Here is a 17646-nt window from a genome sequence, read left to right on the forward strand (position 1 = left end):
ATAATATAAATATGTCCAACTTTGACGTGGATATCGGTGCAATGGACGAAGTGATATTCAGACTCCAAGGCATAGTTAGCGACAAGATGCTACCACCAATGGCAAAGCCTGCTTCGTACGTCCACTCCATTGAGGTGAATTAATTACAAATGAGGACTGTTACAGCCGCGACAGAACGGTCAAGCAACAACCATATTTACGTACCGCCATTGCTATCACGGGACTCGGAGACATTGTGTTCAATAAGGTGATGGAAAAGCTAGAAGAAGTTTTCCTCCGTTTTGCAAACAATTTTCCCGCGGACAGCGTCAGCGGCTATGACCCAGTTCTTCACAAAGACACGGGTTTCAATGTTTTCCATGCGCATAGCCAATATTTCACGAAGGTATCCGCATATCAAGACAAATCTGACAACATAGGTTTTCATCCCCTGGTCGACCCTGATAACGTATTGGCGTCCATGGTAGGGGACAGTTTCATCCACGCAATTGATAACAAGGTACAGTTTCTTCGTCGGGAGATACTTCCTGACGGAACAGCCAGGTATGTTTAGAAAATACCAACAACACATCACAACCAAACTAATTCATGTTGCAACAGATATTATTCTTATAATCCTGCCTCCATACGAATTGGAGACATTGTCGAGATCAGTGTTGCCTTTGTCGCATTTCCTGCCCAAGGAAACAAGTACAAATTTGTTGTCGCTCTTCGCGGAATACTTGTCTTGGACCAGGAGGCAAGAGAGGTAAGCAATGTTACATTGAACAGTCTCATAGCCATTCATAACTTCCAACAGAAAGCTGATATTCTTAGAATGCGGTCGCGCTATACTCCAGCAAAAAGACAGGTTGCTGTTTTGTGTAGGACAAAGAGGCAGCTGTACAAAGGTCAGATTGACATTGAAGACACGCAACAGAGGATGGCACGTATGCGCTTAAATGAGGACACAGTCCACAATAGCAATACTATGTCCCAAGATTAATACATATGTACATAGAAAGACAAGGATATCATAAATGTGCTGAACGAACAATCAATCCATTTGCGTGAACATTGTAAATAACAAGGAATAATTTGTCAAGTCATTTTCATGACAGAAATTATCTGAAGGTGTTAGTTGGCACCCCATGGGAGAATCCTGCGTACACTGTACGCAGAATATTCCCACACTCGGCTGAATATCGGCGAGGAAGTCCGTGGGAGAATTCTGCGTATACTGTACGCAGAATATTCCCACACTCAGCTGAATATCGGGAGAGGTTGACCGTGGGAATATTCTGCGTACACTGTACGCAGGATATTCCCACGCTCATCCGCAAGTCAAACTTACAAATTAAGACAAAAAGAATGAGGACAAGAACACAAGTTTATTTCGAACAAAAATTTGACTAAGGATGGAAGAAATTACAAATATCCATTCCACAAGAGGCTTTGTGGTTGAGGGCGATGCAACCAAAAAATATCTGCCTTTCTGGATAGCAAATACAAAACAGTTGCATGTACACGGTCATCTTTTTGCCTCCATTACAGGAATTAAATTGACAAATACTAAAACTAAAGAGCACACACCTTATACCCCTTTCCCAGGATTTGATAGCTTTTTTGACACGCTTGTGTAATTGGTAAACATCTGCCGCTGTGTAGTGAAAATCTAATGCGATACCGCTGATGCGACGGACACCAAAATGCAAACAATCAAATTCATTGAGCAACAATGCCCACGAATTGGCTTCAACAAAGGAAGTCTGATTTGCTTTGGGTAAAAGAGGCAAAGAATAAACCCAACAATGCCTGTCGCCAACCCGTCTAATCCCAGGAGAGAACAACTCTGGATCAGGATCGTAATCCAGCACAACGAGAACATGACCACGAGATGAACTATACCCAACATTTACGTTGTCCCTGATAGACTGTATCCTGCTTTGGATATGGCGGTCCATTTTCAAAGTTTGCGATGGAATGGAAAGAACAAATTTCAAGCCACGGGAATGATATTTTGCAAGAAATTTTTGCGCGCGCTTGAGGTCGGCAGAAGGTTGCAACAGAGAGACTTGATGTCCAAAGGTAGCATTTGGATACAAGCTGTACACCTTCTCAAAGGTAACAAAATTCATGACGCCGGCTGCAGTAGAACAAAATTGAAGTTAACATTGTTTTGACACATGACATTGGGGACATACTGCTATGATACCCCAAAATGCACTCTACCACCGATTGACAAGTCGTAATCAGTTGGACAAAAGAACCTTGGCACCATAGGTTAACGACCACTCCAGTGGTATTGTAATGTCGATGAAGAGGATGTTTCTGAAGGACGATTTTTTCCATTTTCAAAATTTTTTCCGCTGTGGTGTTGTCCGGATATTTGGGATGCGGCATGATAGTAAATCCAATGGACATCATCCAAGAAAGAACGGGAAGAGCATATCTATGCTTGACATACATGTCCATGTCACCCGGAATCCATATATTAGCACGATTGATTACGAAACTTTATGTAAGTAAAGCGAGTTCTTTTATCCCCACAACCCACTGTACAAAAATATGTCCTTGCCAATTGTCCCCATCAGTAAATCATTGATGCCATCAAAATTGCGTGATTAATACCGGTTTTTTACTTAACTGGTATGCTTGACTTAATAATTGGTTACTATCATAGAATTTCTGTTAGTTTTTGTTCCTACCAAGGGGATATGGAAATTAAAATACTAGATATTAGCTAGGTAGATAGGTTAGCTGCCATATGGTAGAAAACAAAATTAGATACTATTACATTATGACTTTTTAATTGCAAGTTAAACATTTTGACGCAGATAATCATCGCTCATAACCAAAAATTTTATAATAATGACCTCATTCAACTGATTTAAGGCCATTAATTAGTCACAATCAATTACATACCAACTGTTTTGCATGCTTTATACACCTCTAACAGCAAGTAGAGGTAAATAGAATGCTTTATTGTTATCAAAAAAAATTTAGCATGAATGACTAGCAGACTGTGGTGGCATAGAATAAAGAATAATAAACATTATGTATCTAGCTATTATCTTTAATGCCACTTCAAATAACTTGTCATATTAAACTTGTTGTGCTGTTCATACTGGCCATGAATTAATAAGCAGACTGTGGGAATAACTTGCATATAGTGTATGCAAGTTATTCTCACGGTTGCCGCACTTTGCATTGAGCAACTTGAACTTCTCTGGTAATTCCTGATATATTACTGAGATGCATTGCATATACTTTAGGTAAAATACAAGTATTTTTGGCAATAATAATTATTTTCAGTCCTAGTTTAGATGATCTTATTATATTTTACTTGCTGTGGTGTTTGTACTGGCCGTGAATTAATAAGCAGGTCGTGGGAATATCCTGCGCACACTGTACGCAGGATATTCCCACGGTCACTACACTCAATTTGCATTGAGCACTGGCCACTTTGGTCAAGAGATGGTCATTTTGAATAATGTTTTCCATGCATTGAATGTATTTTGGGGAAGAAATAATGCACTAACACTTGCAAATTATGCTTGAAATATGTTTCCACACAGCCAATTGTGTTCACAGCAACATCAAACTATGCCAAAAAGAAATATGCGCACCAAACAAATGTTTTTGCACACAATATTGTTTCACTCTTGATGTACTTTTCAAAAATAAGAAAATTATATTTATGGGAAATATGTCCCCACTTGGGCAGCCATACACATGAGCATTCTTCCATCAGTTTTCCATATGGGATTCTCCCAGCAGATCTGGAATTCTTCAATATTTAGCAGGTATGAAAATTATAATAGACAAGTTCTTCCTTACAATTAGGCCTTATAACCTGTGCAGCTATTTTTTGTGTCTGACACAACTAAGCTTGTAGTAGACCTAAGTCATAGTAATTAATCATAACCTTGCCCAGTATCTGGCTGTGCATTCAGAACATATTAATATATATTAACTATGTTATATAAATCTAGATTAAAAAATATTTTATACAATTGTGAGATGTAAAGTCTTGTCATGCCACGCTTTGCGTTGGACCACTAAAACAAGTAAAATGCAAAATGGTGGAACCTGAAATAACCAGGCCAGTCTTGAACTGGAGAAGACGAAACAGCAAATGTTTATTGGGTTTGAAGATAGGAGCAAATAAATTTTTGGGACAGAAGGCGCGGCGCATATAGCCCGAAATGCGGTCGTTTAGCTCCTTGCAAGTCCAAGAGAAACGGTAGAGGGTTTTCAGATCCATCTGATCCATGTACACATCGTCCATGGGAGGCGGAAAGACTCTAAAAAATAAGTAATAACCAAATGAGATAAAACAGTGAACATACTGTTGGAAACGGGGGGATAACGCGGAAGCCATGGGTAAAACAGTATGGAGAAAAGTGCATTGTCTATACTACGTCAATAAATATATTAACCGTAAGCCGATAGACGCCCGACGTAGGGGAAGAACAAATTGGTATGCGTGAGAAACGATCATGAATCAGAAAATCAAATTCAAATAGTACAGAACGCCCAAAACCCAAGAACGCGTAATTATTTCTATTTGAACTCTGATTGATGAAGCTACCGATATCAAGGAACGTGTGTGCCTGCACAGTTCTATTTCCAACCTTTCAGACCCATAGTTCAAAGAGTGCATTTGTTCCATCTCTAAGTATTAGTACAATATATAAGCACGTTGGCTAGACGGTTCCACATGGTTTTAAAAATTAAACAACAACGCAAAAAAGTGAATTGAGTAGGACTATTGTTGTTGGGTATAATTAATTTTATGGAAATGCACATTCACATTGCGATCAAAACAAATCAAAAACAACCTTTAAAGTAACCAATGGTAAAAAGAAGTCGTAGAATGAATTGGAAAGGGGTTGCTTAGGGGGTCCGGTGACCGCTTAAGGAAAATACCGATAGCGGTAACGACATTGATCGCATCAATAATATTTTGATGGGGACAATTGGCGAGGACATTTTTGCTCGCTGGGTTGTGGGGATAAAAGAACTCATCTTTACTTACGTAAAGACTCGTAACTGACCGTTCTGGTGACGATGCTTCTGACAGATTTGTACGAAGAAAACATGAAATACTCAGCTATCGTCGCCTCAATTCTTGTATTCGTCTCTGCTACAGCAGCGACAGAAGAAAAACTCCCTTGTTCACGCGAGTGCAACCTCCGCCCGCCAACTTGTCCCACAGGTTTGGCTCCCGTTGGTGGACCTGGATGCTGGGGAAATGTGAAATGCTGCGACGTTCCCGATCCCAAGCGCCTAATGATCTGCACGAAGGCATGTTTCCCATCGCCCCCGCAATGTGGAGGGGATTCGTTTGCCTTCGCACCTAGCGAAGGAGGTTGCTGGAACTGTTGCTCGTACTTGTAATTGTAAAACATTTGTATCAGAGGAGAACTCTTTAAATTCGCAATCAAACATACTCTTTTACTCGCCAAAAATTGCTGAAATTAAATTATTTGATGAACAGGTATGACCAGACTTCCGTCCTGTTCCCACAGTATGCTATAATATTCCAAAAGATCATGATTACATTGGTCACGGTAGTGAATTGACCAAGTTGTGGTCAGATGCAGAAAGGATATACGAGGACGTATTGGTATCTCACTTGTAAGCTGTGCCGATGCTAATGTATAGCATGTACAATGCTTAGGCTATTACATTGCTGGTGCCAACGAACTTGCAAGAGGCGTAATGCTGCAGAATTCATTCTTGAACCTTTAAAGACCAACATCATATCTCGTCTATTCACGGGGAAGATCAGGGACAGGAAAGTCCTTCTCCATATGCTCCGTCTAAACGCACCAATCAATGAATCAATACACTCACCCCATTTTAAAAGAAAAAAAAAACTCTCACATAATATCTAAAATGCACACCCCTCCCAACCCTCGTAATCTCCTCTACCTCCTTCTCCGTCAACAGCCCCGGAGGCAACGACGCAATCTCTCCAAGCTTTTTCACCCGCTCCGCATTCCCGCTGGCCGTAACCACCACCACGCCCCTCGCACGCGCCCACAACATCAGCACCGTACTCTTCTCAACCTGCTTTCCCAGTGCATCCGAGAGCCGGGACGCGATGCGTTGGAGAATGGGTGCGAGCGGTCCCCCGCCGCTTGGGTGACGTAGGAGCGGAGTGAGGGTCCCGTAGGATGCTGTAACGATGCCGTGGCGCGCGTGTAGATCGAGGAGGGGTTGAAGGTGCGCGAGTGTGTATGGGTGGTACTCGATCTAAGTGTTCAATATGAGCATGAGCTCCGGTATAATGCAGCACGACGCGCATACACACGCGCATGTAGACGCGCATATAGACACGCATACACGCGCGCATATAGACGCGCATACACGCACACGCACCTGGTTAACAACTGGCGTATACCTCGCGCCCTCTAAAATCTCCTCTAAATCCTGTGGGCGGAAGTTGCTCACGCCTATACTCTTCAACTTCCCCTGCTCCTTGAAGTCTTCGAGGACGTGCCACAAAGCCTTGAGCTCTCCCGGTCGGGCGACGAAGGGGTTGTGGATGAGGTATAGGTCCGGGATGGAGCCGAGGCGGTCGAGCGAGGCCTGGATTGACGCGGGTACGGCGGAGAGGGGGAGGGGTGTGTCATTTTCGGTGCATGAGACTGCGAGATTAGGTTAAAGGGTAAGTACAGCGTCATACCATACCATAGCAGCAGGCGCGCGAGCACAACGCATATACGCAATTAAACAGACGGGAACAAAAGCACTCACTCTTCGACGTCACATACACATCCTCCCTTTTCAAACCCGCGAGGCGGATCGCCTCGCCCGTCTCACGTTCATTCTCATACAGCTGTGCGGTATCGATATGGCGCACACCGCCAGCCAGCGCAAGGTGTCCGCACTCGACTGCGTTGCGTCGCGCACCGCCTGTACCGTTGCCCCATGCAAGCCAGGGGATGGATGTCCCGTCGAGCAGAGGGAAAGATTCGATGGGTGGGATTGTCATAGCTTGTTACTTGATGGTTGTGGAATGTGGGCAAGAGTTGGAACTTGGTTATAATACGGATGTCTACGGTGTGTTCGGGGGATCCGGCCTATCGACTGGGTAGTAAAGCAGGTATAATGTACCTTACATCCCAATGAAACTTATACCCTGCATTCCCGCAAATAAAGTACCCTACATTCCGATGTCTATAATGGGTTATTGGAAGGAAAAATTGTTCTCGGAAGCGCCATTATCTGGGTTAACGGAAATTTTTTCCACTGGCATCATATCAATTGAGGCATGAGCATCATTCTCACTCATGTGTTGGAGAGCTTTCTGTTAATGTGCTCATAGAAATTGTGGTGTACGCCTCGATTTTCAGTAGAGTGTAAAGGTTTGCGGTTGGATTCACTTTAGGATGCCGAACGAAACTTTGGCCCAAGCATCATTTTCATGAACGCGTCAAAGTCTGCGCTAACGATCACTTTGCACGGGTGACACAAATTGTGGCCTGGAGCTTCATTTTGTCCTAACATGTCAATCTCTCGGTCAAATTTGATTTATTATGCAGATAGAAACTTTGGTGTGAGCATATCAAAATTTGGCCAGAGCATTATTTTCATTCATATGTCAAAGTCTGCGATAACACCCATTTTGCAACAAGCGTCACAGAGATTGCAGCTGGAGCATCATTTTTTCTAGTAACACCTCAAATCTTTCGGTGCAACCCCTTTACTATCCACCCTAAATATTGGTCTGAGCACCATTCATCCTTCAAATACTCAATTTCGCTCTCAGAATCACTTTCAAACATCTTGGTCTAAGCGTCCGTCATACAGCGGAGGTGGTATCCACATTCAACTTTAGGGTTACGCACAGACCTCAAATTGTTGAGGACGTCTTTCACTCATTCGGAATCACACATGGTATTATCCATTAACCACAGAACCAGCGAGCAGTTAGAATCCTGCAGAATGTACAAATGCATATTTAATACACAGTGATTCAAAATGATTCTTTTGGCACCAATTCTTGAGTTGCCATGATTTGATGCACGGGGTGACGGGCCACATACGGGCCACCTTTTGATTGCCCCGCGAGAAATGGTGCACAGGCCACCTTTTGATTGCCCCGCAAGAAATGGTGCACAGGCCACCTTTTGATTGCCCCGCGAGAAATGGTGCACAGGCCACCTTTTGATTGCCCCGCGAGAAATGGTGCACAGGCCACCTTTTGATTGCCCCGCGAGAAATGGTGCACAGGCCACCTTTTGATTGCCCCGCAAGAAATGGTGCACAGGCCACCTTTTGATTGCCCCGCGAGAAATGGTGCACAGGCCACCTTTTGATTGCCCCGCGAGAAATGGTGCACAGGCCACCTTTTGATTGCCCCGCAAGAAATGGTGCACAGGCCACCTTTTGATTGCCCCGCGAGAAATGGTGCACAGGCCACCTTTTGATTGCCCCGCGAGAAATGGTGCACAGGCCACCTTTTGATTGCCCCGCAAGAAATGGTGCACAGGCCACCTTTTGATTGCCCCGCGAGAAATGGTGCACAGGCCACCTTTTGATTGCCCCGCGAGAAATGGTGCACAGGCCACCTTTTGATTGCCCCGCGAGAAATGGTGCACAGGCCACCTTTTGATTGCCCCGCAAGAAATGGTGCACAGGCCACCTTTTGATTGCCCCGCGAGAAATGGTGCACAGGCCACCTTTTGATTGCCCCGCGAGAAATGGTGCACAGGCCACCTTTTGATTGCCCCGCGAGAAATGGTGCACAGGCCACCTTTTGATTGCCCCGCGAGAAATGGCGTACCGGCCATATATTAACCATGTTCCAGAACTGAATCCTCTGCGTCAATTTTTATACTAGCATAAATATAATGCATGTTGACCAAAATTCGGCAGCCACACATATTTGTTCTCTCCCCGGATATCCTGTCAAAAATACTCTAAACCATGCATTTGACACATCTGCGGTTTCTGTGGTTGGAGACAAACAATGTTGATTTAAATTTTTAACTACAGGCTAACTAATGACCTTGCTTTTTTTCTAACTTTTGAATCTGCTGCCTGTTCCAAATCGAAAAGAAAACCCTCATGTACATCACTGCTCTGTCCTGTGACATATAGCTCACAGCCTTTCGAATCTTGGAAATCCCACTGTTTCCACATTCTGCAGCACTAGAATTTAGTCTGAGCAGATTTGGATTTTCTGCACAGTAAGATGAAAGAAAACAGGCTTCACCACATTTATGTTCACTTGAGTGAAATATGTCGATGGCGAAGAGTGTGTCCTTGAAGAAGTCTGGTTCCCGTAACATGCAATAAGGCTGTAAAGCACAAGCAAAATCGTATACCACGACTTTTGGAGCCTTTTTCCAGCGTGTGAATATTGCCGAGAACACATCGTTTCTTCCCTCCGCCGCTCGGATACAGTGAAATCCATAGCAAATGCTATGGGTGCACCAAACACACATAATCCCGCCGGTTAGTCGCTTTTTTGAATAGGTGGAGTAGTATTTTCGGCATATGTCTTCGTCAATTTCTGCGCTTCCCAAGTCATATCCTGACTCGTATGGCAAATTTGGATATTGTGGACGGTCACGAATGGCCGGCATGGCGTAGCAACATCCTGTCTATTTAAAATCTCGTTTGAAATTTCATTTAACATTATATGACAACTCACCTTGAGCCAATCATCCATAAATAAATTCTCTTGTAAAACATTGCTTACAACAGCAGGTCCATCGTGAACCTTTAATAGTGTGTAGACCACAGTAACCCGGACGTATAGCCATTTACAGACCCCTAGAACCTGATTTGTGAGCGTCCCCATGGTAAGTTCATGCTTAATTAACAGATGGAGAGCCGGGATATATCGCAGCAAATGAACATTGCTGAGATAAGGACGTCTGATGAATGTTCGAAGGTTGTCCAGGCAGGAAAATGCTATAAATTGCAGCACATTTTCATCCGAAGACAGCTATAATTAAAGTTGTTATAATGAGTCGTTTAATATATGGAATACCGAAATACCTGGATGAAAAATTTGGAATACACATCATGCGCATTCCTTTTACCCAAAACAGTAGCCATCCCAAAGTGGATATCGAAGAGTTCTCCAACGGAAGGGTCCAGGGCCATCAATTTCCGGACTAGCTCGGGAATTTGAGTCAAGCGCTCAACCATTCGGCGGTTTCGTTCATACTCGGGGCTTCCCTCCGGATGAGTGGCGTCAGAAATGGTGGTTAATTGTGGCCCCTGCAGAATATAACGAATTAAAAGGCGCAAGGAGCGGTTTGGAATGGCTTGCAGATTGGGTAACGGCCGGACATCTGGTCTAGAGATAGAATTCTCCCCTATTGTAGTCGGGGGACGTAGAGTTGGCATCAGGTTTTTGCGGCTAAATGACACCGTGACGCCGTCCCATATAGTTGAATCAGGGGTCGGGCCACAGGATGGGCATACCATGTCGGGTCCAAAGTCTATAAGTCGGGCGTAAGAGAACCAGCTCGATCGAAACAACTTCTCGTTTGCAAACGGAATAGGGGAGTTCCTTGCTTGGTATTGGCGAGAAACAGTCTGCACCCAGGAAATAAAAGGGGTTTCTGACGACGAAAATGCGCTGGTGTAATCATCAAGGAGCTCATGGGTGAACAAGCTCCGGTTATTGAAATTAAAAATCCCTTGTGAGCTACAATCTGGCCCAATACATCGATGGGTGCATTTACCGCATTTTTGCAACGTTATAACTGCTTTGAACGCCCGTGTAAGAGTATAAATGGTACACTCCTTTTCGATTGTAGGTTCAAGAGCTTTGAAACGCTCACGTGGGGTTGTACAACAGCAAGAATCATTCGTCGACAGGGAGATAATCGTTGGAGGAATGTCAAATGTCACTCTTGGCATTGATGGAGGATCGGATGCGACTCTTGACCAGCCCGGCGGTGGGAGAGGGCGATATGAAACCGATTCAGCAATACCTGCCATTGTACGCAGAGCCGTACCTATGAAGATAGGTTTGTAGTTAAGTACTCGAACCTTTCAATAGATAATCAAGCTTACCATTGTATTGTAATCCTGTGTCGCCATCCTTGCCTACATTGTCGTCTTGAGCATCACAGTTGCCTGTCAAATATTGCTGCAATGTATGCCGCGCCGATACAATATGTGAGCACGAGGATGCCCCACTGTCCTTGTTGCATTTCCAAACTCCCGCTCCGGTGTCGTCTCCCTGATGTTCGACCACGGCACGGTTCTTGATTGTTGAAAATCGAGTAAATGATGGTGTTGAGAAGTAATTCATGTACTGTCCATCTTTTATACTCTCGTGCCTTGAAAATAAGAAAGTTGTCTGATCTGTATCTACCAGGATAGCATATGAACACGGTATGTTGAATCCATATCAAACAATCTAAGTTCTCACTACCTTTTTCTACCTCAAAAGCCTGGTTTTCCGAACCTACACCAGCATTCTGATCAATGAAGCGTGAATGGAAACATGAACTTTGCCCATTGGCAGCCGGGCACAAACAAACAGAAGTGAAGATGCCGTCAATCTCCACTCGGAGTACATGGTACCACAGCCGCTATTGATGTATGAGAGGGAAATTTAACTTTGCGAGAATCTGAAATGACTTACGGTTGATTCCCCCCTCAAAATATTCCACCCATTTACCACAAATAACCGACTGGTCAGTTGAAACAGGCCGCATTCCTCTGCCAAAACAGCATCCAAGAAAAGCGAATAATTTTCATCAAAATTAGGCAGAAGTCGTGTATCTATGTCGTCATCTGTAGCTTCAAGCTCCTGATTTGAGGTTTCCAAAACATTGGGCTCGGGAAAATCAGTGAAAGTTGCTGGTGTTGATTGTTGGCCTGGCGTGTGTTCTGTGTTTTGTGCCTTCCCTTGCCGGTCAGCAACCTTGGTCCGCTTTACTGGACCTGAAACCTTTCTCTTTTTGCGAATTGGAGTAGTAATAAGTTCGCAGTCTTGGGGTTTAACAGGTGCATACTGGATTGTGGAGGGAGATTCTGGTGGAAGTGCGTATACAATCGGAGGAGGTGAGTCATACATGTTACTTGGAAGAGACAGTGAGTGCCGGCGGGTATAGCGTGTGCGACCTACAGCACACTTAAATTATGGCTGTGAGCGCAGTTTTGATATCCTTGTCCAGCACTTACAATGTTGCCTGTGAACCATTTTCATATGGTTATCCAGCCCCTAAGATGTTGCGTGTGAGCTATTTTATATGCTTGGCCAGCGCTTGAAAGTATGTTTGTGACCTCATTTTCACTTCCTGGTCAGAAAGACGATATCATCCGAAGTTTTTTTAGCAGATCAACAAATCCGGCAGAGTACAAGGTTAGACATGGGGCAGAAAATCCTTCCATAAGATCATTTTGGCGTATTATTTAAGGTTGTTCCATTCCGAAATTCTACGGTGTGTTCCCCACTCTCCTTCCTTCTCATACAATGGGTCGCAAAGAGTCTAGTCTCATTACCAAGAGAAAGGTAGTTTCTACTGACTGTCTATAATGTTCATGCTAACAGATATGACAGAAACAATTTTCCAATGCCGCTGCAGCCTCTAGAACACCACCTCGTGCCTCCAAACGGAAGACAGTATGTTCATCTCCTAGATGCATGCTCTGCCACTGCTCTGAATACAGTGCTCGCTGGGTATAGACGTCAACACCTATTGAGCCCCAACGTCAGGCCCAGAAGTGCCAGAAGTGTCCTGGGAGGCCTCTTCGAGCCCAATGCGAGCATACCAAGCGCGGAAAGGAGTATCTGGCGCGTCAAGCTGCATTAAATGTGAGTTTTTCTTTAGATACTGTCCTATTATTTGCTTATGGCGTCGCAGGAACTTGAGGATGATTCGGACAATGAGTCCAGCTCAGACAGTTCCAACAGCAATGTCGGGCCTGGCCCCTCTACCTCACTGGCATTCAACAATGCAGGCCCTTCCACTCCTGACATCTTTGCATCCGCGAGCACACCCGCATCACACAGTGTCGTTGCCACTCCCACCCCCGCATCAGCACGTTCTGGCAACATGGGTGTGCTCACCTCATCGCATCTTGCCCAACTATCTGCTCGCACGGGAAGTACCACCAGTGCGAGCCTCTCATCAGCGTCCGCCTCATCTTCTCGTCAAGCGCGCCGCACCAGTGCCAGAGACCCATACAACGGCTTTGTTGAAGGAGCTTACCGTGGATCGGAAATCTATCGTGAGTGGTCTGGTCATTCTTAAAAATCACACTGGTTGTCTCTGAAATCCGATCTTTGGCTCCAGAAATTGTGCGCGGCCATGCGCTACCTTCACCTATTGCCGACAATACTCGGGCTGTACGGAGGTTTACGAGTACAATCAACTCGATTGTCGAGAAGGTTGGGTTTTTTAAACTGCTGTAAAAACATTCTAAACTGATTGTTTTTAGTGCGAGGACTTGTCTAGACAAACTTCGTGTTGGCTTTTTATCGGTGCCCAGCACTCGACAGCTCGATCTCCCGCCATCAGTTATGCCTCACCACGCCTTCGTCGAGATGCTGCAGAGCAGGTAGGAAATATTGGGACTCAGTTTTCCAGTATCACTCGTAATTTGATTCAGGCCCGCACTCAGGAAAATGCGGACCTCCAACGCCAACTTGATCAATCTCGTCTTGACGCACAGCAAATGGCGCAATCATTGGAGAAAGCGGCTCAGACTCAGAAAGAGTTAGATAAACAGTTGAAGCGTTATCAGCGTATCCACGGCCTTCTTTAACATAGCCAGTCGTACACTATTTCATAGCCATATACCATTAATCAGAATCAATCAGCGAATCATCCCTGTTTTCATCATCGGTCTCATCCTCGTCCTCGTCCCCCTCCTCCTCGGGATCAGGCCCGTCATCGAGATTGTTGTGCAGTCTACGGAGAAAATGTTCGATCATATAGCAACTGGAGTCGGGGACGTCGGCACATTTGAAGATCATGTAATGGTCAAAATCCTCCGGCTCAATCGGTGCAAATGCATCGAATTCTTTCCAATCAAACCTCTTGGCTCCCAGTCTGACAGCCCGAAGAAGTGGAACCTCGGACGCCCGGGTCAAATGACAGAGATGAGAATCATCTCCATATACAAAGTGGCCATTTTTTGCTCGGATGTACCACATAAATGGTAGGCGAGGTGTAAGCTGAACAGTTCATTAATGGATATTGATAGGAACGGACAGAGCATTCATTACTTACTGATGAGAATACGTGGATATTGATGGTTGAACGTTGAACGCATTCGTCCCTTCGACAGTCAGGATTAGCGCAGAGTTCCATGCGAAAGGCTGTGATTCAAATTTCTTGGGTAGCTGGGGAGTAATATGCTGCACTGTCGTTCCTTGGGCTCCCCCAGATGTCCCTTTTTATGTTGTTTGGAATATCCTGTGTCAATGATTGCTCGGTACCTTCTTGTCCTAGCCACCAGGTCCCACATGGCCATCCCAGTGCAGTCACAATCATGCATGATGAGTCGGCACATTCATCTATTTGCAATTTGCACTCATATGACACAAGCTGGGCACTCACACTAAGGCAATAAGCCCACAAAACCTCATGGCGGGGCGCTTAACAAATACATAGACTTGACCCTACCAGCGCACTGGGTTTGGAATTAGTCTCAAAGCTATGAAGTATACTATAACCACAGATATCACCTTTGGAACTGACATCAATAAAAGGTGGTCCCACAATGACTATAAGGAGCTTTCTATGATGTCAAAGCGTGTGTCGGCGGCCATGCTGCGGAAAAACTCTAATTGCAATGCACCCGAAGACATGTTGCATTCCTGCGGGCATATGGGCCAAACACCCGAATTCATAAGCGAGAAGAAGCCAGTTAATCAGCCTTAATGAGCAGCTTGGCAAGCTGAAACTCAGCTTCAAGGTGGCCTGGTATTCCCTCTACTCTGACTGAAAGGCTATCTCAAGCTAGTAGACGTTTGTATGGTACAATCTTAGTGGTGTGCATTGATACACCTGAGTGCTATTTTTTGACAAAGTTAACCAATTGTGCCACAATCCCGGGAACAATCACTGGCATTGTCGGAAATAGCCTGGCCTTGGTACGGGTCTAGAAGGGTCCAGCCCATCACGCGGTGTTCAAGCCGTCAGGTTATGTCAGACATGGTCTGTGCGTCACGTTCCAATATAGGCGGCAAATACGTGTCCACCAGGGCCGGTCGTATACATGATGAATGTGACCACCAACTTGTGCTTCAGGTAAGTACATCATTCGATAGTCACAAACCGGGTCGCATACTAAGAATTTGTCCTGTTTGATAGTCACAAACCAGGTCGTATACTAAGAACTTGTTCTGTGAGGTCGCATACATGCTGTAAGGTCGCATACCTGCTACCAGTTTGTACAGTATTTTTGTTGTCTGTGCCAATGTAATACATATGAAATGTACCAATTCCTTTTTATGTTTACCTATATCATAAAATGAGAATTATCCAGGGATATAGCCCGTGCAAAGCGACAAGGCCACGGCTTGAAATCAAACTGGCGTCAATTTGCTGTATTGCAAGCGAGCGCCTAATTAGAATAATTCGCAACCTGGCCATAAATCACACCCTGCCACTTGACCTCACCCTTACTTACACAATCTTCCTGCTTCTCTCATGGAAGGATCAGCCAGCTCCTGCCGAGTTGGTCCGGATGGGTTGACCAAACAGCAGAGATATTTGCAGAAGTAGGTCTCTCAATTGCTTTGGTTCTCTGACCTTTATTGATTGCTTTACCCTTAGAAATCGGCAGAAAATCAATGCAAAGAATGCGGTCCGAAATCGTCTTCGCAGGCAGCAAGAGTCAGAGCTTCTAATCAGCCGTATAGAACATAAAATCTAACTAAGTGAGCACAGGAAATTACTGAGGCAAGAAGAGGCCGAAATAGCAAACACCCTGGAGGTTGATAGCGAGGACGTTATTATTTCAGAGTCTAGGGTAGAACAACCTCAACGGGACAGTGCCAGTAAGTCTCAACTATCAAGTTTGGGGCAGCATATATATATATATTGAATAGCTATGTATACTGCTACGGCAGTATCTGTGGATCAATCCACACAAACTGAACTTGGTGAGCCGTACTTTATATTCAATCGTGATTTACATCTGGTCCTGACCACTGTGAAGAAAACCCCGACCAGCCAAGGCCTGAGGGGTATTATACATCCCAGGAATATTATGCATCACAAGAGTTCGACGACTTGATGCATGAAAAGCTGATGAAATTGGAGCGTCTGGATCGAGCAAAGAAGGCCGAGGAGGCTTTCGAGAAAGGTATTCAAGAATACGAAGATTTCTCCAAGGCCCTGAAACAACGATGGACCATTCACTCAGGGTGGAAATACCCTCGACGATTTAAAGGCAGTAGATTGGAAGAGCGATGCCGACAGCTTCAAGGTTTCCTACAAGAGGCAGACGAGCTGAATTGCAATCTTCTGCAAGAGACACCTCCCAGTGAGCCCGAATGGTTTGAAATATTTCTTCAGGTTCGCGAGATTGTAGCAAAACGAGGTCATCTACAAGTAGTATATCACACACTCATGGATACAGTGTAGACACCAATGTGATTGACTTGATTCAGTATGAAGTAGCGACCAATTTACATGTTCTGGCAGTATCTACAAAGCTCGAGATACGTCTCAGGTGTATGCGCAATGCGCAAATTGCTGTCACCGGAGACCCTAACCACCTCACCAGCATCCACAAGCTGTAGAAACTTGTTAACGGCGTCGGTCCTAGTTGGGAGGGCTTTGGTTTGGGAACCACGAATCCCTTGGATGTTGAGATGCACAATGCTGCCTTGGGGGCGACTAAACAATAGGTAAGGTTCTGTTTGAGATAAAGGTTTGATTTCAACTTACTACGTCGAAGAAAAGATGCCTGGCTCCCGACCAACAATGACTAGGGTCCATGTTCCAACCTCAGGAGTTGCTATGCCACAAAATCAGTCATTGAAGCGGTGGAGAGCAGCAGATTGCACGTACATGGATCTTCAGGACGAAATCCAGTACAGGTGGATACATCTTCACGATTTAGCACGGTACGAACCGGGGGAACAACCTCTACCACCTCCCCACGCTCCAACGCCGAATAGAAATGGGCTTTAGCAATCAATTCCGATGGGCAAAACAGTGCATGACCACCAGAGATTCCGGTGTAATTATCAAGTGCGGCAGCCCTAAGAACAATGTTTTATAAGCATAACTGGATAGACACAATGAGTATGTACGTACCGTCCTTGAACTGGGCCAGGGCGGCGACCAACTACCACACTGTACCAGCGTTCCACCTCGGGGGGGAGAAAGTGTCCGGGACGTAAGCATGTTGTTCCAGCAACATGACAGGTGCAATCTACAACACCGTCAGTATATAGATCTTTTGAAGCATGTAGTGAGCTTACCTGAGTTCAAGACAGAAAGTTGTTTTTCCATCGCAGCGAGCGAGAAACATGTACACCCTGGATCAGAACAGATGAATAAGTCAGTTAATTTGCCAGCTATCATGCCTCCCACGTACTGTTTTTCGCAAGCTGAGACATAAGTCAAGGGTTGGGGAATTCAAGAAAGCGAAGTTGTAAGGGAAAGAGTGCTCCTGGCTGACGCCGCCAACGATGTATCCTTTAAGTTCCTGTGG

At 44.9% G+C, this 17646-nt stretch overlaps 9 protein-coding genes across 9 annotated transcripts; 3 read left to right on the plus strand and 6 right to left on the minus strand.

Annotated features, from left to right (window-relative positions):
* Nucleotides 1–11: 11 nt before the first annotated feature.
* Nucleotides 12–985, plus strand: JR316_0008745 (uncharacterized protein; the record flags this gene model as incomplete). Its single annotated transcript, XM_047894458.1, has 4 exons — nucleotides 12–115; nucleotides 166–543; nucleotides 601–748; nucleotides 800–985. The coding sequence occupies 4 exons, from the start codon at nucleotides 12–14 to the stop codon at nucleotides 983–985; spliced, it is 816 nt and encodes a 271-aa protein (XP_047745917.1).
* A 422-nt stretch (nucleotides 986–1407) lies between these two features.
* On the minus strand, nucleotides 1408–2918 carry JR316_0008746 (uncharacterized protein; the record flags this gene model as incomplete). Its single annotated transcript, XM_047894459.1, has 4 exons — nucleotides 1408–1522; nucleotides 1573–2125; nucleotides 2184–2494; nucleotides 2905–2918. The coding sequence occupies 4 exons, from the start codon at nucleotides 2916–2918 to the stop codon at nucleotides 1408–1410; spliced, it is 993 nt and encodes a 330-aa protein (XP_047745918.1).
* A 1097-nt stretch (nucleotides 2919–4015) lies between these two features.
* On the minus strand, nucleotides 4016–5722 carry JR316_0008747 (uncharacterized protein; the record flags this gene model as incomplete). Its single annotated transcript, XM_047894460.1, has 5 exons — nucleotides 4016–4286; nucleotides 4332–4399; nucleotides 5040–5375; nucleotides 5436–5456; nucleotides 5693–5722. The coding sequence occupies 5 exons, from the start codon at nucleotides 5720–5722 to the stop codon at nucleotides 4016–4018; spliced, it is 726 nt and encodes a 241-aa protein (XP_047745919.1).
* Nucleotides 5723–5756: 34 nt separating this feature from the next.
* On the minus strand, nucleotides 5757–6985 carry JR316_0008748 (NAD/NADP-dependent indole-3-acetaldehyde reductase; the record flags this gene model as incomplete). The annotated part of the gene is made up of 4 exons (XM_047894461.1): nucleotides 5757–5807; nucleotides 5872–6243; nucleotides 6370–6638; nucleotides 6748–6985. 4 exons carry the CDS (start codon nucleotides 6983–6985, stop codon nucleotides 5757–5759), a joined length of 930 nt encoding a protein of 309 aa, XP_047745920.1.
* A 2011-nt stretch (nucleotides 6986–8996) lies between these two features.
* Nucleotides 8997–12043, minus strand: JR316_0008749 (uncharacterized protein; the record flags this gene model as incomplete). The annotated part of the gene is made up of 6 exons (XM_047894462.1): nucleotides 8997–9602; nucleotides 9653–9949; nucleotides 10003–10949; nucleotides 11008–11331; nucleotides 11396–11555; nucleotides 11609–12043. The coding sequence occupies 6 exons, from the start codon at nucleotides 12041–12043 to the stop codon at nucleotides 8997–8999; spliced, it is 2769 nt and encodes a 922-aa protein (XP_047745921.1).
* A 399-nt stretch (nucleotides 12044–12442) lies between these two features.
* Nucleotides 12443–13737, plus strand: JR316_0008750 (uncharacterized protein; the record flags this gene model as incomplete). Its single annotated transcript, XM_047894463.1, has 6 exons — nucleotides 12443–12481; nucleotides 12530–12592; nucleotides 12656–12784; nucleotides 12834–13200; nucleotides 13266–13360; nucleotides 13411–13737. The coding sequence occupies 6 exons, from the start codon at nucleotides 12443–12445 to the stop codon at nucleotides 13735–13737; spliced, it is 1020 nt and encodes a 339-aa protein (XP_047745922.1).
* A 37-nt stretch (nucleotides 13738–13774) lies between these two features.
* JR316_0008751 (uncharacterized protein) lies at nucleotides 13775–14285 on the minus strand (the record flags this gene model as incomplete). The annotated part of the gene is made up of 2 exons (XM_047894464.1): nucleotides 13775–14149; nucleotides 14205–14285. 2 exons carry the CDS (start codon nucleotides 14283–14285, stop codon nucleotides 13775–13777), a joined length of 456 nt encoding a protein of 151 aa, XP_047745923.1.
* Nucleotides 14286–15629: 1344 nt separating this feature from the next.
* JR316_0008752 (uncharacterized protein) lies at nucleotides 15630–16568 on the plus strand (the record flags this gene model as incomplete). The annotated part of the gene is made up of 5 exons (XM_047894465.1): nucleotides 15630–15700; nucleotides 15756–15815; nucleotides 15870–15979; nucleotides 16052–16084; nucleotides 16141–16568. 5 exons carry the CDS (start codon nucleotides 15630–15632, stop codon nucleotides 16566–16568), a joined length of 702 nt encoding a protein of 233 aa, XP_047745924.1.
* A 44-nt stretch (nucleotides 16569–16612) lies between these two features.
* On the minus strand, nucleotides 16613–17551 carry JR316_0008753 (uncharacterized protein; the record flags this gene model as incomplete). Its single annotated transcript, XM_047894466.1, has 6 exons — nucleotides 16613–16823; nucleotides 16875–16944; nucleotides 16998–17191; nucleotides 17247–17364; nucleotides 17414–17470; nucleotides 17530–17551. The coding sequence occupies 6 exons, from the start codon at nucleotides 17549–17551 to the stop codon at nucleotides 16613–16615; spliced, it is 672 nt and encodes a 223-aa protein (XP_047745925.1).
* Nucleotides 17552–17646: the final 95 nt, after the last annotated feature.

The sequence above is a fragment of the Psilocybe cubensis genome, chromosome 8 (genome assembly GCF_017499595.1).
Source record: "Psilocybe cubensis strain MGC-MH-2018 chromosome 8, whole genome shotgun sequence".
Classification (NCBI taxonomy): Eukaryota; Fungi; Basidiomycota; class Agaricomycetes; order Agaricales; family Agrocybaceae; genus Psilocybe; species Psilocybe cubensis.